Source organism: Perognathus longimembris, chromosome 24 (genome assembly GCF_023159225.1).
Source record: "Perognathus longimembris pacificus isolate PPM17 chromosome 24, ASM2315922v1, whole genome shotgun sequence".
Lineage (NCBI taxonomy): Eukaryota > Metazoa > Chordata > Mammalia > Rodentia > Heteromyidae > Perognathus > Perognathus longimembris.
The window spans coordinates 21,606,903-21,629,395 of NC_063184.1; the positions used below are offsets into that span (position 1 = coordinate 21,606,903).

Consider the following 22,493-nt stretch of genomic DNA (forward strand, 5'->3'; position numbering starts at 1 on the left):
CCTGCCTCGGATACACGAGGCCCTAGGTTCGATTCCCCAGCACCACATATACAGAAAACGGCCAGAAGCGGCGCTGTGGCTCAAGTGGCAGAGTGCTAGCCTTGAGCGGGAAGAAGCCAGGGACAGTGCTCAGGCCCTGAGTCCAAGGCCCAGGACTGGCAAAAAAAAAAAAAAAAGAATGAAGAAATGCCAACAACCACCTAAAGGAGGAAGAGGTTCTTAGCCTGATAAATAGCATATGGTAAGTGTGCAAGAAATGTCAAGCAAACTACTGAAAACAAAGTAAGACTGATCCATGCTTTGAAAACTGAAGTCCAGTGGTAGATTTAAATGAGGTTTTAAGCATATGAGATTTTTTTTCCACAAGTCAAAATATTGGGAGTGCGTGTTATACTGGAAGTATTCTACACCTTTCAAAAGAGGATGTTAAGTATACTAGGAGGACCAAGCTCTACTTTGCAGCCTGCATACCTAGTGAGGGAGATCTCAGGAGCCCAGGTGCATTCATACACTTTTTCAAATACAAAAGGAATACAAAGTATACAGGCAAAAGACACATGCCTCTCTCTGCCAGAAGCTTGTATCATTCAATGGCCTTTCTCACAATGACTTGGGTATAGGGTTTGTCCTTAGCCTACTTTTTCTTTCATTAACTGCATGGCAATCAAAGCATCTGTGTCTTAATAAGAGCCTGACAAATATTTATTATGTGAGTAAGTGTTCCTGTTAAGATGTAAAAAGACAGAAACTAAGCAAAAGGATCAGAATAGAGGTTTACATGGGAGATAAAAGATAGAAAGGAGGCAGAGACAGGGATCAGCACAGCTGCTCAAGGGAAAGTTACTCAACCAGTTTTGGGACTTTCTCTGAAGCCATCTGAACTCTCACTCCTCCACCCAAATCGGTCCTGGCACCAGCCTTCCATAGTTTCCACCTAGCCTTGTGAAACAGGCTCCAAACCAACCTTTTCTTTCTTCATTCTCCCCATGTCACAGGACAGAACAGATGGGTTTTTAAGCCTAGCTGTGTGACCTTAGGCAAAATACTGAAGCTCTGGTTCTTCCCTACCCTTTCCTCATCTTTAATAAGAGAATAATCACTCTGCATCTCATGTGGTTTCTGAAAGGACTAAATAAATTATACGTAAAGCACTTAGAAGTACCTCTGACTCAGTATCAGTGAGTATTAACAGAAAATTTTATTTATCAAATCTTTATTTTTGGAAGTGTTGGGGGTAGAACCCAAGGCCTTGCACTCTACCACTGACATATCCCTTGCCACTCATTAGTTTCCCACTAAGGTAGCTAGCTTATCTTGCTAATATTTTAGATTTCCATAATTTGGTAACCCAAAATATTCTCCTGACAAAAACATGTGGGTTATTAAGTCACAGTTTCAAAACCTAGTGCATATAAGATAATCCCAGGAAAACAAGAGTCTGGAAAGTCCCTCAATTCAATGTAACAGGATGAGTTTCACGGGAAAAGTGCTATCAACTTCAGTCAACAGAGCTAAGATAAAGTCAGACAGGATGGTGACAGAAGTTTGTAGACTTTTATTGTCATGTAAAAATAGACTTGTAGAGTGTAATACCCAAGAAATTAAAATCCATCCATACAAAGAACTAAATCACTGAAAGACTTTTTCATATACATTTTAGTTCCAGACAAACACTATTTGTAGGGATCTTGGCAGGTAAAATTATTAGAAACGATCAGTAACATTTGGAAACCTATTTTTGTAAAGGCTTTAAAATACTAAACCAGACATTTTTGACAGTATAAATACGATGCCATGCGTAAGTTTTACACAAGCAGTCTCTTGCATTCACTGTTCAACTTACATAAAGCCGGGGCTATTTCTGTCTCTGGGACAATAATAACAACTGTAGCCACTCAAGAACAGTTGGGAATGACTTGGATTTCAACCTTTTCCAGAGCTCTTTAAGCTATGGACAAAATGGTTGATCTGAGACACTAAGAAGACCGCTGTTTGTCAGTTTTTGTCTCACCTTCTTCCCCACTTTAATCTTCACAACTTCTTACAGTTTCCAAACTTACCAGAAAAACAGAACCAAAAACTACTAATGAAAAAAGTGGCATTCGCTACACTTGTCAAGGCAATAAAATATGTATGAATGCCTGTTTTTTAAGTCACAGTATTTGCAAATGCACTACATATACACATTGTTAGGCACTAAATATACACAACATATGTACAAAATATACATGTTTCTGCTCTTGATGATTTGACTGTGGTCATGTTAATATTACTATTTGCTTTTCATTTTAATCCTTAAGTTTATACCAGTCAGCTTTAAATGATAGTGAAGATTAGGATAATCTAATGAAAGCTAATGCTGCAGAATCCTTTGAGTCTACAAATGAGCGGAAGATGTTAGGAGAGTCATTTCATGTCACCCTACTCATTGCAATTGTCCTGTGTTGGCGCTTTTTCCTCCCCACGCTCACTGCTACGTTGAACCTCCTAAGCTTCCATCTCTTTACATCCAGATGGCTGAGATATTTTTGGTAAGTGGTTTCCAATTGAAACCATACTTCAGGCAGCTGGAGGTAACTGGCACATAGTTGTGCTTTCCTAAGTTAGCCATAAGTAAAATCTCCATAAATTGTCTGTCCATATGTCTGTGGGTAATATAGATAGGTATTTTAATAGATAGGTGTTTTAATTTATACATGTAATTTTGTGTGTGTGCCAGTACCCGGGCTTGAACTCAGGGCCTGGGCACTGGCCCTTAACATTTTTACTCAGGGCTAGCCCTCTACCACTTGAGCCATAGCTCTACTTCCAGCTTTTTAGAAACTGGAAATAAGAGCCTCACAAAGTTTCCTGCTCAGGAGAATTTTGAACTGCTATACTCAGATCTCAGCCTCCTGAGTCACTAGGATTACAGGTGTGAGCCACTTGTGCTTGGCTATAAAAATAATTTTTTGAGACAGGGTGTCTTTCTGAAGTAGTCCTAGCTAGCTTTGAACACACAATCCTCCCACTTCAGCCTCTCAGTGCCCTGGAGGAAGAGGAATCTAGGAGGCATCCATAAGAGAAGCAGCTGCAGCAACACTGTGGCACAGAAACCAAGCCTCCAGTGAGAAGAGCCAGGGAAAGAGAAAGGAGCAGAGCACCTCCTATGGGCAGAGTCAGACAAAACACCTGAGTAGAGACCACTCTTGAAGCTTGTGGACCCATCCTGCTAATCCTCACCAAGAGGAATTAGCAGAGTAAACAAGGTTAGGTGTGTACCAGTTTCTGTCCATCAATAGTTTTCTTGCTAGATGGCCATAAATTATTGCTTAAGACAATAATTTTAAAGCAAAGCAGTACTTAGCAGTAAACACAGGGTTTCTGTCCATTAGCCTCTTTGAAAAGACTTTAATTACAACTGGCAAAAAAAAAAAAACTACTTACATAAGATTAGAGAACTTGTCTCTGATTTTCCTTTCTCAGATAACCACTTGACTTCCCTCTTACCTTCCCCCTAGTTCTCTCCAGTCACACCCATTTTTTTGTTGCTAAGAAACCAAACATACATCTCCTGGAAGTAAGTGTACAGGGGTATCATAGTAAAACTCATTTATCAACTGAAGAAAGGAAAAAGAAAAGTTATCTCATTTATTTCCTATGTTCTTTACATATACTATTTCATTTAACTATGAAAGCAGCCTTAGGAATTACTATGTCCTTTACAAATGAACTGAAACCCAGTTCTATTATTTGCCTAGATACATACAAATAAGTAACAGAACAAGTGTTTAGATCAGTCATTATTACCAGTATTATTGCCATTTGCCTTATTTTCATATCTATTTCATGGCCTTCTCAAAACATTCTGTACACACCAAGAATTCCATAGAGTAAAATAGCAGTTTTGAGGGCTGGGGATATAGCCTAGCGGCAAGAGTGCCTGCCTCGGATACACGAGGCCCTAGGTTCGATTCCCCAGCACCACATATACAGAAAAACGGCCAGAAGCGGCGCTGTGGCTCAAGTGGCAGAGTGCTAGCCTTGAGAGGGAAGAAGCCAGGGACAGTACTCAGGCCCTGAGTCCAAGGCCCAGGACTGGCCAAAACAAAAAAAAAAATAGCAGTTTTGAGTATGATCCAAAAAAATTTTACACAAAAAATTAAAATTAAATGAGTTTTTTTGTATGTTTGTTTTTTGTCAGACGTGGGGCTTGAACTCAGGGCCTAGATGCTGTCCCTGAGCTCTGTCTGTTCAGGGCTAGCATTCTACCACTTCGAGCCACAGCACCACTTTCAGTTTCTGGTGGTTAACTGGAAAGAAGAGTCTCATAAACTTTCCTGCCAAGGCTGGCTTTGAATCACAATCCTCATATCTCACCCTCCTGATAAGTTAGAATTACAAATATGAGTCATCAGTACCCAATTTAAACAAGTTTTAAATGTATTGTTTTGTATACTTTTCCTCCAAAGGCTTATAAGAAATATTTTTCCTTCATAAAAATAAATAAGATTTTTATGTTAAAAAATAAAGTGGTGTTCAACAATAAAGTTCAAAGTATTGAATTCCAAGATTTAAAATACACTCTGACCAATTGATATTTACCAAATCTGCTTGACAAACCGCTATTCAAACAAAGAACTACATCAAACCTTCAAGCCTATTTCTTTTACTTTTTGTATTTTAACTATATTCCTGTTTAACTAAAGAAAAATAGATATATATGGTAAGCACTTTTCAGTCAAAAATAGCAAATCAAATACCAAAAAGAAAAATAAAAGTCTCAATGGTAAGTACTACAATTATCAAAAGAAAAGATAACCCAACTAATTTTTTAATTCTTATGAACAGAAATATTCCAGATAGAAAACAAAATTTTATATCTTAAAAAAAGAAAAAGAAAAAAACATCAACTTGTAAGTTTCTAAAAATTCTTCATCCATGCTATTAGGGAAAGTTGAATCCATAAAATTAATAGTAGTAAGAAATTAAACAATCTGTTCAAATGAAACAAAAGATCACTAATAGCTTCAGTCTGGATCAACAAATACTTTCTCTTTTTTTTCTTGTAACTGAATGTGCTTATTAAATTATTCCAATCTGCCACTCATTAGTTGTAGTTACTGGACCTCTGACAAATTTTTTTGTCATTGTTTGAGGAGTATAGAAGGAGGCAGAGAGAACAGCAATAATTTTTCAAAACTTAAGTCTTCTAGATCTTTCATTTCCAAGCATAGCAAGTTATATGTATATAAAGTGAAGTCTGAAGAACAAAAGCAGAAACAGAAAGAGTCCACAGATGTGCCACTACTAATAATATAAGAAACAAGGAAGATTAGAATAACTGGATGCTTTTGTTCTGTGATTCCAACAGGATTCAGTAAACATGTAAAAGAATAAACATATGTTATTTTCTGATGATTGAATACTATTTGAATATTCATCCAACCTACCTTTCACCTTAAAGTGAGTAATACAAGTCATTTTGCTAACCCTGGCATCGTTTACTATCACTCCAATGAACAAAGTCCAGTTTCCTGATGCTCACAGCCAAAATAAGCAAACTTACTTGGTTTGATCTAATAGCAAGCTCCAGAGCATTTATCCATGTACAGTTGAAGAGCCAGATTTTTTATTGCAAAAAAAGAGGGGGGAGAATTTAGAAACCACCCATGACTTTATTTTATAGTTAAAAAAATTAAGGCCCAGGAGTTTAATGACTTGCTACAAATCATACATTGAATTACTGGCAAGTTTGTTGATGTCTTATGTAAAGAACTATTGAAATAACAAGTATTTAAAAATATTATTCATAGAGCCCTAATAGAATTAGTAGTTACAAGACTTCAAACTTTTTAAAAATAATTTTCTTCTTTTATTAGTTGAAATAATGTTACTCAAAATGAGCTACTTTTCCTTATGTCAAAATTATAGACAAAAATGGATCATATTTAAAAATAAGCGTACAGCTCTTTGTCTTATTTCCAGAAAAGGAAAAATAATTTTAAATACATTTCTTTTCATATCCCAGTTCTAATACTTCTAGAATTAGTCCAAGTTGCAGAAAAGGAACAAACAAACAACCTGCAATACTTTTCAAGGATAAAATACAAATTAAGACAAAATCTCCCATAATCCTGATACCCAGAGTGTAGTGAGTCAATTTGTATTGTTTTAGGATATTACAGAAGGACACTATTTTATGCACCCAATTTATATTAGATATAAATAACAATTACATAACAATCATCATCGTTTTCCTTATTGAAACCTATTTTAGGATTCTGAATGAAGCTAAAGATGACACTATAATAATATTTAGTACAAACAAATTTCACGAAACAAAAATGCTAGTTATTTCAAAACTGAGCATGGGTTTTCTCAGCTAGGTAACTGGCTGGTGGCTTAAACCTATAGTCCTAGCTACTCAGGAGACTGAGATCTAGATGATTATAGTTGGAGACCATAGACAGTCCGTGGGACTCAACCTCCAAACTAACCAGCAGAAAGCCAGGCTGGAGGTGTGGTTCAAGTGGTAGAACACCAACCTGGAAAGCAAGCTAAACAAGCATAAAGCCATGAAGCCAAACTCCTATACTAGAAGGTGGTGGCAGGTGTGCCCCTCTTACATTCTCCAATCCCCAGGGACTGTTCATGGAGGTTAAGACTGGGCAGCAATAGTAATAATTTGGTGTTTCTATGCTGCTCCACAGAAAGGCAGTGGACCTGATAATATGACTTAGGAGAAGTATGGTTTACCTGCTCCAGCCTGTCTTTCCAATGTTGATTTCCCTCTTCCTCCAAACCCTTCTAATAAGACCATCAACTACAAATAGTGAAGAAAGTATGGATTTTTTTCTCTCAAGAAGTCTAGTTAGAGAAACAGAATAAACATAGAGAGTAATTAGCTAATAACATAGGCAGCATTAGTTACTGACTATTAACTAATTAGGTTTATTTGTACATGACTCACAGAATCAATCTTGTTTCTTCTGCTTACACCTAGCATATAATTAAATGTTGGAGTGGATGGCAAACTCTGTTCCATTTAGTTCAAAGGAGTAAAAAAAAACAAGCTACAGCAGTAGAAAGACCCTATAGGCAGGAGATGAGGTTCTAAATGGGATTTGTGGCCCTGATAGCATCCAAAGGCAGTCAATGGCTGAAGCACATTTCATGAGAGCACACAAAGGTGTGTGAGGGTCAATAAGAAACCAATCACGAATGAAATGAAGTGTATTCAATGATGAGTAGCAGTGACCTGGAGAGGATAATCTGAGAGGAACCAGGTGACAGAGAACCTAAGTCTTCTGAGCAGAATCTCAAGATCATGCTGTTGGCACCCAGCCTGAATCCTCAAGAACCTTTCTATGTATTTGGTACACCCATCCTTCACTGTGCTTCCTGCACTGCGGCTTACAACTCGTTCTATGGAGACAACCCAGCTCCTCTAGCCCCCTTCCCACCACCGCTGGCTTTTAAGCACCGACAAAAAAAGCTCATCTCTTACTTCAAGGCAAGACACTCAAGGGTGCAATTCTCTTCCCAAGTTCCCTGATGAATCAGGAAAGGCTAGGTATTCCCTGAACTCCCATTTTTATCCATCTCAATTTCTCCTGCTTTCGCACCCTTCTCCATTAACTTTTCTACAAGCAACATTTTAAAGAACCTTCATGTAATCTCTTCTGTTTGGTTTTTTTTTTTTTTTTACTGCCACATATTCATGGGGGGAAAGCTATGTTTATGAAGAAAAGGGCTGCATAGAGAAAGCTGTGTTGGAGGCAATCCAGTTTGGAAGGAGAATACAGAGCAGATTGGCTGGTGAGTACTGGGATAAAGAAATGACTGGGAGCCAATGAAGGATGCAGATCAAATTCATAAATGTTTGCTAAAATGAGAGAAAAAGAGAGAAACCTAGAAAAGACTGGCCTGAGTACAGGAAATAATCAAAGATAATTTTGATGTTGTATTTTTCCCCTAAAATCAAAAAGTATTTCTTTGATAGCATTTTCAATGTGATATCATGAATTTTTTTTAAATCCACACATTACCAAAAAAAGGCTGATAGAACCTAATAACCCAAACACATGAAGAGAAATACAATTAATAACAAAACTCTAAAAACAAAACTCTTCCTCATATTTTGGGGCCCTGAATCTGAAGATAGGATTAAGTACAATTCCAAAGTATTTGTAAAAGGTTGGTTTTATAAGTTGGTCATGTTAGATTTTGTAGTAAGTAGCTTTAAAAAAAAACAACATCTTTATTAGAGTCAGTAGCAGACTGTTTGAGTTAGAAATGCATCCAAACAGGGTAACATCTGGTTTTCATCTATTCCTATGAGACTTAGTGTTTTCAATAGAAAATTAGATACTGGGTCTTGGGTTAGAAAAGAAGAAAGACAATGTGAAAACAAGCAAGCTAAGAGATGAAAGAAATGATGCCTCGTCCAAGAAAGAGCTTATGCCATTATATAAACTTTCAGTCTTTGAATATAAGAAACAGTTCAACATTATCAATACTTGAATTGCATTCTTTATATCTAAGACAAGTTAAGCTTATGTTCTTAGCTCCCTTTCAAAATTCATACTTGGCAAAAATGCCCATAAATAAAAATGGAGAGCTTCATTTAATTAGTAGCAACTGTTATGTTACAAGATTCAATAAGAAAGCAGAAGGATGTCATGAAAAGTTACTGTAGCAATACATTATTTTATCTCATTGACTATTTCTACATATTAAAATTTATATCCAGTACCTACCAAAATTTAAAATATACATAATTATCAAATAAGTGGTTTCATTGATAGATTTCTTTCATTTAAAAAAAAAATTCAAGAGCAATGGGAGATCAGGAAGATCAAGGTTAAAGGCTAGTCTGAGCAAAAATGTTCACAAAATCATATCTCAAGTCAGGCACTGGTGGCTCATACCTGTAATCCTGCTACTCGGGATGCTGAGAGCTGAGGTTTGCAGTTCAAAGCCAGCTTGGGCAGGAAAACTCCATGAGACTCGTATCTCCAAAAAAACGACTCGAAACAAAGCCAGAAGTAGGACTGTGGCTCAATGCTAGAGTGCTAGCCTTGAGTACAAAGAGACTCAGAGACAGTGCTCAAACCCTGAGTTCAAGCCCCAGGACTGGCAAAAAAAAAAAAAATTAAGAAGAAATCCCTATCTCAAAGCTGGGTGTGGTGATGCATGCTTATCATCCCAGTTGTGTGGGAAGCATAAATCAGAGGATTATAGCACAGGCTGGTCCGGGCAAAAAAAAACTAAACCTTTTGCAAAAAATAATTAAAGCAAAAGAGCTGAAGGTGTGCTCAAGTGGCAGAGTGCAAACACAAGAACCTGAGTTCAAACCCCAGTACCTTCCATCCTGCCCCCCGCAAAAAAAACCTGCATGGAACTGACTAGAAAGTTGTGATACATCGTATGTTTGACAGTGTAAAAGTAAAAATTGAAAAAACTTACTTCTCAAGTTTAAACTGCTACTCGTGCAGAAAAAAAACAATATAAATGTAAGTATTCCCAGTTCCAAGATAGGCTCCCTGAGCAAAAGGTTCTATAGCCAACACATTAGGAAAACAGCAACTATTTTATATACATATGCATGTTAATTTATGGAGTCTACAAGATGTTTTAAGGGGTAGCTAGTATTTTCTAGATTTGATAGAATATAGGTAGTTTCTGGTAACTCATGCTTATAACCTTAGCTACTTAGGAGGCTGAGATCCAAGGATTGCTATTTCAAGCCAACCTAAACAGACAAATCCTCAAGACTCTTCTCTCCAATGAGTTAGCAAAATACCAAAAGTAAAGGAGCAGTTCAATGAGAGAGTGACACTGTTGGCTAAGAGGAGGCCCTGACACAAACATTTTGAAAAAACAAAAAACTTGTTCAAAACCTTTCATAATCACCTAGTAATGATCAAGCTATCTTTAAGGTTATCCTTAAAGATTCAGAGCTCTCATTCAATCATTCTCTTTCCATTCATTCACTGTCATTAAAACTAAGCCTGAGATACTGCAATGATTCTAACATTATAATTCATTAATCTCTCAGGACATTTAATCAAATATAATTCTTGATTCTTAATTTCAGAAATTCTGATTCAGCATAGGAATTTGGGTTTCAATTCCATGAATCAGTGTCAACCCTTTCATTTATCTCCTTCTTCCCCATCTCATTTCTACCTCATTATGTAGTTCGATTTTTACATAATGTACATTGATATAATGACTGCATTTGTCAATCCTTGTTGATTGTTCAGAAGAGTTACACCACTGGACTTCTCATCTAAATATATCATCCTTTAGTCAATTTGTCTGTGTATCTATGCATATAACCCTGTACATATTTTCATGTATGTCTGTATGTTAGATCTAACTTCCATATATGAGAGAAAGCATGCAATCTGTTGCTCTGAGCATGACTTACTTCACTTAACATAATCTTTTCTAGGTTTATCCATTTCCTTGCAAATGACATAATATTCTTTCTGACTGATAACCCAAAACCATTAATGCAGGTCAGATGTTGAGATGCTCAAAACACCTGACTTCTAACAATCAATAAGGAGACTAGATTAACTTTAATAACACATTTAAGGAAGGAAGGAAGGGAGGGAGGAAGGGAGGGAGGGAAGGAGGGAGGCAGGGAAGGAGGGAAGGAGGGAAGGTGGGAGGGAGGGAGGGAGGGAGGGAGGGAGGGAGGGAGGGAGGGAGGCAGGAAGGCAGGAAGACAGGAAGACAGGGAGGGAGGGAGGGAGGGAGGGAGGGAGGGAGGGAGGGAGGGAGGCAGGGAGGCAGGGAGGCAGGGAGGCAGGGAGGCAGGGAGGCAGGGAGGAAGGGAGGAAGGGAGGGAGGGCGGGTGGGCGGGCCAGCCAGGCACTGATGGCTCAGGTCACTCTTGTAATTCTAACTACTCAGGAAGCTAAGATCTGAGGTTTGTGGTTCAAAGCTAGTCCAAGCAGGAAAGACCATGAGACTCTTATCTCCAGTTAACCACTAAAAAAACAGAAGTGGAGATGTGGCCCAAGTGGTAGAGTACTAGCCTTGAGCACAAAAGCTCAGGGACAGTGCCTAGACCCTGAGTTCAAGCCCAGGACTGGCAACAACAACAAAATTTAAATCCAGCCTTCAATGACTATAGTAAACATCATTTTATTATCAAAACGAGAAAGGAGAAGATAAACTAAACAAACTCAAACCACACCCTAAAAAAATGCCTTCTGAAACAGTTCTAAAAATATGAAAGCCAGGAATTTTATTCCACAGTAAGAATTATTAGTTTTCATTCCCCTGACAAATTTCAAGAATTCTTGAGTTCTCAGAAACAGTACACACAATTTTTATGAATACATAAATACATGCTGTTATGGAGAAAAACTCACAGTACCTCCAAGTAATTATCCTATTTCTCAGTTTCTCAAATGAAGAACCACTACCCGTTTTATTTATCTACTAGAAACTGTGATGCAGTTCACATCAGGACTCATGACATACAGCCACACAACTTTCAGTGTTCTTTTCTCTCTGGGAACCAAACAGAAAGCAATGTACCTTTGCAGAGTCATGTTCAAAGAGCCTGTACAAGCCTTAATCTTGTTCTGTGCTTCAAGATGAGTCATTCCTTGCGCACTGATCCCATCAATGCTGAGGACAACGTCGCCTATTCTCACGTTGGCCTGGGACGCCTTGCCCCCATCTTTCAGCTGTAAGAAGAACACTCCGTTAGGAAAAGAACAAAGAATAAGGGCTGCAGATAATAATCACATTTCCTCATACCAGAAAGAAATTGTATTCACAAACAGGGTAATGAAAAATTACCCTGTTTAACATGTTCAAATGACATTCATGTATTTTCTTAAATTCTTACTCTACTAATAAAGGCTGAGCTTTCTAGAAAAGGCACCCTGATAATTTCTCCCTTTCTCCCATTTATAACATTCATTGTTATGAATGGGGTAAAGAAGTCACCAAGGAAACTTCACATTTACTTTATTTTATTTTTTATTCAATTTTTTTCTTATTTATTGTCAAAGTGATGTACAGAGAGGTTACAGTTTCATACATTAGGCCTTGGGTACGTTTCTTGTACTGTTGAAACTTCACATTTTAATGAAAGAAAAGGAAGATAATCTGAATGGGGTTTTTACACTCTTCTAGAAGAAGAAATGATCTAATTTAGATCTCACTGTATGTAAACAATGTTGTAAGTCTAACTTTAATTTGAGGAGTTAGGTCTTTAAGGCTTAGAAGGCATATCTAGTCCCTACCAAAATGAACAAATAACCCTGGAGTCCAGATAATGAAAGTATAAACACAATAATTCATACTAGATTTTATTTTGGTTCAAGAAGGGCAAGTATAAAAATAAAATTAGCCAGAAATAGAACTGCAGCTAAAACATGCTCTCATGAAATAGCCTTAAAATAGAAACACTGAAACCTATGGCACTTGTTCCAAATGCATCCAACAGAAATAACTTAAATATTCCCAGGCCATGAAGGTATTAATACATATTAATTAAGTATGTAATTAATATACTAACTACATACATGCATTAAACAATGCAGGAAGTAATCCTATCAAAGGCAATTTCATAACAGACAAATATCTCTTACTCCTTTGGCTCATAGGATCCTAGATCCTGAGATCTGATCGTCTTAAGAAGTTCGAAACTGAATCCTCAGAATTATCTGAAGGACTGCTTTTATCCTTTCATTCTTATTTTCACATCATGAAACATAAAAATACTGTATAGCTCCATGAATGCTGCCTCTTTCTTAGGGACCATACATAAGAAAACTGTTAAATTTAATTAATTCATCCATTCCCCTCCCTTATAGTCCTTGACCTCAATCTCGCCTACTGCCCTCCTCTTGGCCTCATTCCCTCCCTTCAGACTCTACCTATTCCTCTCCTTCTCATCCATCTCCACAGTTCCACGTTGGTGGCTGCCACACTTTGATTCTGATTTAAGTATGTCCCCAATGGGATTCTGTGCTGGAATTTAATTTCCATCATGAAGCATTGTGGAAACCCAATCTGATGATCAATGGCATTAGGAGGAGGATCTTTGGGGAGAGTTTAGGATTACATATTTAAGGTATAGACCCATGATGAAATTCCTGGTGGCTTTTATTTTTTAAAAAACTTTCCTCTTTTTCAGTGCAATACACACACCACCACCACCACCACCACCATGATCATCATCATCTTCATCATCGCTTCCCATGCAATGGGACTCTGCCAAAAGGAAACCACTCACCCAATCTGTGGTATTATGCTATTGGCAACAGAAAATAGACTAATACATTGGTCCCAACTTCCTGAGAATCTAGGATTACAAGCAGAAGCCACCAGTACCCACCAACAATGGTTATTTTTGAGGTCTGGTCTCACTTTATGACCAGCCAGGCCATAGCTATGATCCTTCTACTTCTGCTTCCCCATGCTACTAGAAATGCCACTGTGTCGGCCAATGACCTCTTTCTTTCTACAATTATGAATTATAAGATGTTTTTTCTTGAAAAGGAAGTCTACTCGAAAATAGGAGAAACTGTATGTGTGGTGTGGGGAAGAATGGAGAGTTTCCCTTATGTTGCTCTCACTAGGAAATACTACACACAATTCTCTTCAGTCATGTAGGAAGATAGCTCCTTGGTGTCTTTCATTACTCAGGGGAAAAAGTAACTGGTACTATTCACTGAGCACCAGCAGTAAGTCAAGACTTGGAGTAATCTTCAAAAGCCATTATTACAAGAGAGTTTTAAATTTATGTTACAGATGTGGAAATAGAGCTACACAGTGGTTCAGTGCCTTGCCATGTCTATACAGCAAGTAAGAACACATGAGTGGCCATAGCTTTGAACACATGAGTTCATCATATTCGTGCTAACCATAGAACACAGGATTGCCTGAGCTCTCTAAGCTCAGGCTGTCTCTGTAGAACTGGAGACTGCAATACCACATACCTCACACAATAAAATACTAGCACAGCACATACCATGAAATGCATTGCATAACCTATGTTCACTATCACTTGTTCATTATTACACTCTGCCACAAATTTACACAAGCTACAGGGCAGAGGAAGACAGCTCCTAGCACTGGGCAGTCAGACCTGCTTCGGGCTTTTCCTCTCCCTCATTAAAGGAAAGACAAACACCCCACTCTTTGACTCATTATCTTCCTTTTGCTTTTGCAAGCCTAAACTTTCCCCTCATTCAGCAATAGAGAAAAACTGGCCACAGATGTAGAACCCTAACTCATCATCTTCCTTCACAGCTAACCACTACCCAAGTCTGAGTCGCTCCACTGCCACAGAATGGCAAGCTCCTGCTAGTCCCCAGAACAATGTAGTGCCACTGGATGTTGCCACTGTAGCAAAAAGCTAAGGGATGCCAAGGGATGATGGTAAGGGAGTCCTGAATTGAGTGCTGGTGAAAAAGGACAGGAAAAAAAGAAAAAACAAAAACATGGGAGAATGAAGGAAGGTATTGAATGTGGAAGGTAGAATATGGAAGCTAGACTATGAGGGAATTAGGGGCCACATGATATTCCAAGTGATGGAAATCCATATCTGTCTCTGTGTATGTTATACACCTAAATTCATATGTACACAATATTAGAATTGAACAATATATCAAAATAGTCACTAATAATAGAAAATATTTACATTTCAATTTACACTGGTAAAATAACATACACAACTATAATTACTAAGAATGACTTAGAATCAATTTCCCCACAGCAATATTTATGCATACTATTAAAGATGTCACTAATACATTATTCTCAAATAAAATTTATAACTACAATCCCTCCCAAATACTTAGCCTTCACACAACTGTGTGGTTCTGGCAGTATTTTTTCCTAAGACAAAATGTAGAACAGCATGTTTAATAAAACGGAATTGAAAATAAAATATTGGGATCTCCTACAGCAGACTAGTAAAACAAGGGTCTCAGAAATATATTTAATAGAAAAGAACTATGCCATATGGGCTCCAGTTGGAATCAGATATTCCTATTACACTAACTATTCCCATCATCCTCCACCTCCCTCACAGAAACAAGCCCACAGAGCTTCCATTTATAAATCTATAAGCCATTATGGCAATACCACTAGAAGTCAGACTAACTCCTAAGACTTCTCTGTAAAATGATCATGTAATATAGCCCCTGCATTACCCTAAACTGTTCCATAATAGGCTTTTCCATATCTAGTCAAAGAAGTGGCTTATCATTCTCCAATGATTCTCTTCAATATTAAAGGAACACTCATCTGCAAACAAAATCCTCTACCTGCCTTCCTTTGGAAATAAACTATAAGTTTAAGACCCAGAAAATAAGGTTATCAACACAAAAATTATTTATTGAAAATATGTAAGTATATAAAAATACTCTATGGGTAACAAGTAGAAAACATATATCTACATAACGAACCATTACTAAAATACTAGTTCTAGTGTTTTCAACCTTCTACATATTTTCAACAAATATGGAATGCTTAGAAACACATGACCCTAAGACCATGAGTATGGCAAGAATGCCATAAGACTCCGTTCCTTTAAAAAAAAAAAAAAAGGAACAATAAATAGATGGCTCCAGCAAGAAATACTAACAGAAATTTCTCATGTCAAAAAACCATGGGAACTAAACCATGGGAAAAATAAAGGCTATTGTTTTTCCTACCACTGCTTCATATCAAAACCTGAAGATATTTGTTAATAAAATTGCACGAGGACTTTTTTTTGAAGGAGAGAAAACACTGAAAAAGTGTTATTTTTGAAAAATTCATCTTATCAGCAATCTGATTTTGTTTCAAGATGTATTTTCTGGCATTTCAAAAAACTGAATCCAGACTCACAAACCTATGATGCAAAGAAGGTGGACTACCACATCTACTTCTTCATTGAGGAAATATCTTAGGCACTTTTTTTCTGTCCTGAATGGCTTCAAACTATGATTCTCAACAATCTCAGCCTCCCAAGTAGCGAGGAGTAGAATGTTGAGCCATCAACAGTGGGTCACAAGACTTTTCCAAATCCCAATTTGTTTACTCTGACTCCAACGCATATTAATCTACTCTACAATATTAATACTTTAAGGCTACCCTTTTCTTACAGTATTCGTTGTTACGTGGTATCGGTACTTTAACCACTCTACAAATGCTACTGATGTATATTTAAAATGCCAATCTTTGATTTGGGTAACACTGTGGGGTGAATGTGGTTTTTCCCCTAAATATTCAGGTGCTGCAAACTTGGTGGTCAGTGTGGCAATGTGAGAAAGTGGTAAAAGCTTTGCAAGATGGACCATAGGAGAAAGTGACCAGGACAATGCTCAACGATGCCCTTGGAAGGGATTGATGCAGTTATTTTAAAACTTGAGTTAGTGTCCACCTGAGTGTATTATTGAAAAGGAGCAAGAATGGACGCTCTCTAGCTTTTTTTTTTTTTAATGACCACTCCTCTTACACTGCCTTCCATATGGAGACCCAGCTATGACCTTACTAGAGGCTGACCCAAGGGGGTTATCTGATGTTGGACTTTCAGCCTCCAAAACTGTGAATTAAAAGTCAACTTCTTTTCTTCATAAAGTACCTAGCCTCGGGAATTTTGTTTCAGAAACAGAAAAATGGACTAACATAGACATGTCATATAATCATGTTCCTTTAAAAATCTGAGCTTACTGTGGATTTGATATCATTTTCTGGAAAAGACAATGATTTGGCCTTTTATAAGTTAGCTAGTAGATAGACAAAAACAATCACTGATTTCTGAGTAAGTGAATAAAATTCTGACTCATGTGAGCACTTCAAGCATGGGCTCTCTTTTGGACTGTGAGTCAAACTGTAACCAGTTTTACCCAAGAGTTAGAGAACTTACCTTATATGGTAGCAAGACAAATACCTCAAAGTATTTATCATTATCCACCCCAAACCAAGCAGTAGTTAGTAGTGGGTGAGTAAGCCTCTTTCCTTATGCAGTCACTTAGCTACCGACAGTTTCTGGTAATATTTCTTTAGCAACTGTTTCACATCATTTATTGAAATATCATCTTACTCTACTCAGTCCTAATACAATCTAAGCACGTCTTCTTGCTAGAAGTCAGTGGCTCATACCTATCATTCTAGGCATTCAGGAAGCTCAAATCTGGACAATCAAAGAAAAACTTGAGCCAAACACCAGTGGCTCATGCCTACAGTCCTAGCTATTCAAGAAGCTGAGATCTGAGGATCATGGTTAGACATCAGCCTAGGCTGGAAAGTCTGTGAGATTCTTATCACCACTTAATCACCAAAAAGCCAGACGTGGAGGTATGACTCATAAGGTAGAGCACTCGCCATGAGCAAAAAAGCTCAGGGACAGTATCCAGGCTCAGAATTCAAGCCCTGGGACTAGCATACACATTAGAAGGAAGGAAGGAAAGAAGGAAGGGAGGGAGGGAGGGAGGGAGGGAGGGAGGGAGGGAGGGAGGGAGGGAGGGAGGGAGGGATAAAGAGAGAGAGATAAAGAGAGAGAGAAGAGAAAAGTTAAGTTTGCTAGATTCCATATTCAATTAACCAGCAAAGAGCAGAGCTGGAGACATGACTCATGTGGTAGACTGCCAGGCAAGCAAATAAGCTTAAGTGAATACAAAGCACTGAGTGTCACTCCAGTGCTGAAAAAGAAAATGTCTTCTTAAAAATCGTATGTCTTATTTGGCTGTGATTCACTATTAATATGTTGCATAACATGTTCATTTTACAAATAACTCATATGTGTCTATATCAAAGATTTACTGTGGCTGGACACTGATGGCTCACACCCTATATTCCCAGCTACTCAGGAGGCTGAGAACTGAGGATTAAGGTTCAAAGCAGCTGGGGCAGAAAAGTACTCATGAGACACTTTTCTCCAATTAACCACTCATAAAAATGGAAGTGGTGCTGGGGCCCAAAGTGGTAGAGTGCTAGCCTTGAGCAGAGACAGAGCTCAGGCCCTTGAGTTCAAGCCTCATGACAAATTTAAAAAAAATAAGATTTACTGTGTTTCATAGTTAATACCTAAAATAGCATTCTATCAGAAATTTACAAATATGCTTATTTGTAAAAGAAAACAATTCACTAATATCTCAATGCCAAACATATTCATTATGTATACAGAGATCAGTGCTTCAGTGTCTTCACTCCCGAATACTCTAGACATGGTAAAAAGCTGTCACAGGTGATTATGAAGGTTAGTCAACTCCAGTCTACTTCTGAGCAAATTGACACTGGAAACTACACTTTACAAATCTCCCTCTCCAATGGGATCTATTCAAGGACTTGAGCTTACATGCAAATTATATGTAATGTACTGCATGAAATGTATTTTCTACCCAGTTGGACCATAACTTTCCAGGACCTCTCAAAGGCCACTATGACCAAGAAAAATTTTAACAACTTATGATTTAATGAAACTTTAGAACCAATTTTTAAAGTGTAGTTCCCAACCACAAGCATCAGCATAATTCTACATCATGGGGGAAAATCCAGGCCTTTAAAAACCCACAAACTAAAGATGTCTCAAAACAAACAAATAAAAACTCCATTAGGATCAAGAAAATTGAAAAAGGCAAAATGACTATATAAAGTAATACAAAATCATGATTTCACATAACAGACAAACATAGCTTAAGAAAATGGATTCAGTTTTAAAAGGCTGTAATCGTCACAGCACTAATCAATACTTAATGAGAACCTACATAAGGCAATACCTTTATTTCTAAGAAAATATCTGAAAAAAAAACAGCCATGGCCTTTTCTCTCATCCACTGTTTTATAATATTTCGCTTGACATTGTCTACAGTTCTCTATCCTGCAAGACTCCCCACACTCTGTGGTATAAGGTTAGTTTCCCGCATCTCTTATGTATGCAGATTCTAACAAATTACTACAAAAATGGAAGTTGAAGAACCCAATCAGAATATATACCCAGATTTTTTACTACCAGATTCAGTAGATAACAAATTACTGACATGCTACGGCAGCCACTAAGAAGTCTTCTGTATAGCTGGACAGTCAAAGATGCAAAAGTATCTACATAGAGCTTACTGTTTTTCATGTATCTAAATTCCTTGGAATTTTTGCATGTGGACACTAAAATAAATCCTTATTATTCTCTAACTGCTTCATGAATGATTCATATTCCTATTATGAAATATTAAAGTGAAAGAATTCTAAAACACAAAATGTTTAAATTCAGCTCAGCAAAAGACAGGATTATTACAAAACAGTAACAGAACAAAGATTATAGATTCAAAAGACTCAAGATAAATTTGAATGCTCAGAAGTCAGACTAGAAATTACTAAAAAATCTGGGGCTTGTTATGCACAGAAATATAAAATAACACTGTAAATAAAGCTTTAGAATCACAAACAAATGCAAACTGGAAAACCACCAAAAACATGTTATGATGGACCAAAAAAAGAAGAATAAAAAAAGAGAAGAAAAAATATAGGATGGGAAATAATAGAAAAAATAGGGTACATATATTCAAACACAACTTATAAATTCCTTCTTCTTGTCTTTTATGGTAAACACAGATGCTTCTCAAAACACCATACCCTCAGGCACTGGTGGCTCATGCCTGTACTCCTAGATACTCAGGAGGCTGAGACCTGAGGATCACAGTTCGAAGCCAAGACAGGCAGAAAAGTCTATAAGAATCTTATCTCTGGGGCTGGGAATGTGGCCTAGTGGCAAGAGCACTTGCCTCGTATACTTGAAGCCCTGGGTTCGATTCCCCAGCACCACATATACAGAAAACGGCCAGAAGTGGGACAGTGCTCAGGCCCTGAGTTCAAGGCCCAGGACTGGCCACAAAAAAAAAAAAAAAAAAAGAATCTTATCTCCACTAAACTACCAAAAAAATAAATAAATAAAGCCAGAAGTGGAACTGTGCCTCAAGTGGTAGGGTCCTAGTCTTGAGCAAAAAGTAAGCCAAGGGCATAGGCCAGGCCCCAAGTTCAAGTCCCAAGGACCAGCCCCCCCCCCCAAAAAAAAAGCCTATATCACATCAATATTAGAAACCTCAAAAGACAGCACTGCAAAGCAAAGCAGGAGAGCAGAATGTCTAGCTTTTCTATAGACCTCATCTACACTCATTTACAGGACAAGAATCTTCTTTCCACCAGAAACAGCTGAGCTCTCTGGCCATCTAATACTCAATTGTGCATTTATTTATTTATCAAACGTTTTGTCAATGAGTCCGTGAGGACTAGCTACTAATGACTATCATAATGAACCATTAGAGTAGTACAGGGAAAGCAAATACTCCATTGTCATTTAGCATGCTACATGAGAGGCTCAGGAGCAAGCTTTTGACCCTAATGGGACCTGTATCCTTGTTAAGGTCAAAACCACACTCACTAAACTCCTGTGCCAGTTCCTGAAGTCCCATCTCTCTCACACCCAAAATAAACCAGCTTTGAGAAAACTGCATTTAAAAACTAAAAGCAAGGTTCAGATTAGGAAACATGTTAGTCGGACTGTACTGTGTATGTTTATATCGTATCAAGTGCTACCCCAAAATTTCTATGCTCAAGCCTAACATTCCAATGTGGAAGCAGATTTAGAATTAAGTATTGGTTAAGAGGCTGAGAGAATTTAAAGGTGGAAGAAGAAGAGGAGGAGGGGGGGAGGAGGAAGGAGGGGGGAGGAGAAGGGAAGAGGAGGGAGGAGGGGAGAGGAGGAGGAGGAGGAGGAGGAGGGAGAAGGAGGGAGGAGGAGAAGGGAGGAGGAGGAGGGAGAAGGAGGGAGGAGGAAGGAGGAAGAGGACGAGGAGGAGGAGGAAGAAGAGGAAGAGGAGGAGGAGGAGGAGGAGGAGGAGGAAGAGGAAGAAGAAGAAGAAGACGACGAAGATGACGACGACAAACCCTCCACTGCTAGAATTTAAAGGTGGAAGAAGAAGAGGAGGGGGGGGGGAGGAGGGAGAAGGAGGGAGGAGGGGGGAGGAGGAGGGAGGAGGGGAGAGGAGGAGGAGGAGGAGGGAGGAGGGAGGAGGAGGAAGGAGGAGGAGGAGGAGGAGGAAGAAGAAGAAGAAGAAGAAGAAGAAGAAGAAGAAGAAGAAGAAGAAGAAGAAGAAGAAGAAGAAGAAGAAGAAGAAGAAGAAGAAGAAGACTAACCCTCTACTGCTACAAATAAAACATTAAAAGGGTAAGGGGTCCGATTCTGGTAAGGACTCAGAAGAATACCATTGTAGGGAAAAGTTCCATCTTCTAAGAAATTACTTCTAAGAAAGTATAATCTTCTAGGGAGTCATGAATAGAATGCTGTTAGAAATAGGAAGCATAACAGTCCCCTTGACCTGTGGGGATGCACTCCAGGAGCCCACACTCTAGGAAAGCCTACTATATAGAGATGGAGGCAGGGCCACAAAACAACACTGGACTCTTCCAGTCTGGAAGAGGCAAAGGCACCACACTACAACCTTGTGAGAGCTGAAGCATAGGCTCTGGCCAGCAAGGCCGGGGAGATTGGTGCCCCTAAAGCCTTGGGAGCCTCATTTTTCCCAGTATGTGTAGAGATGAGAGTCAGGAAACATGATTCTTTAGCCTTAAGGTGTACTTTCATTTGCCCTGTTGGATTTTAGACTTACTTGGAATCAGCCACTCCTTTCTTTCTTCCTATTTTTCCCTATTAGAACTGGGAGTGTCTACCCATGGAAACACATTACTTGTTTGTTTTCACAGGTTCACAGCTGGAGAGCAATTTGCCTCAGGATAACTCATACTTGGTATCTTACTCATATCTCGTTAGATAATACACTGATGAGTCATTGGACTTTCGAGTTAATACTATACAAGATCTGCGGGGTACAGATGCAATGACTGCATTTTACATCTGAGAAAGGCAGAAATTTTGCAAGCCAGTGTGGCATGCATAAGCCTGAATATTACTGACCCCACCCCCCCCTCAAAAATTGCTATGCTGAAATCGAATCTACCAAATAGCACGAAGAGACAGGATCTTTAGGAGGTGATTAGTCCCTGAGGGCCAGATTTAGCTTGTGACCCCTTCCAACACAGATGGACACATCTATAAGGCTCTACATTTAAAGCAAAGAATGAACCCTCATCAAACACAAAATCTGCAGGAAGCTTGATTGGCCTCCAAAATTGAGAAGGAAATTGTCTGTTCTTTTATAAATTACCCAGTCAGTTACTTGACTGACCCATCAAGAATATTATGTATATTTCAGTACCAGAGAAACAACCACAACCAGAAGTTAAAAACACAAAAAAAAACTACCAGGAATGCCTTTTTAAATGGCTGGTACAGAGAAGATTGAGGGCAACAGAATAATAAACTAAAACCATGATGCTTTACCCAGTGCTTTCCAAGGTAATGATTGTCACACGATCAAACTTCTGCTCCTAGAAATAAGGTGGGCTTCTTTGCAAAGTAATAAGACTCCCATTTTAGGGGATGTTTAAACAGAAGGACAGACAACCACATGGGTACTGACAGGAGATATATG

General features: G+C 38.3%; 1 protein-coding gene across 7 annotated transcripts in view; it reads right to left on the bottom strand.

Annotated features, from left to right (window-relative positions):
• Positions 1–22,493, bottom strand: part of Pdlim5 (PDZ and LIM domain 5) — a 143,196-nt gene that overhangs the window by 84,294 nt on the left and 36,409 nt on the right. For 6 of the 7 annotated variants that reach the window (XM_048333614.1, XM_048333613.1, XM_048333618.1 and 3 more), the window contains exon 3: positions 11,542–11,693. The exons of the other annotated variant lie outside the window; for it this stretch is intronic. In XM_048333614.1, the coding sequence (XP_048189571.1) occupies positions 11,542–11,693 (152 nt within the window). The remainder of the gene's footprint in view (positions 1–11,541; positions 11,694–22,493) is intronic. 7 annotated transcript variants of the gene reach the window in all.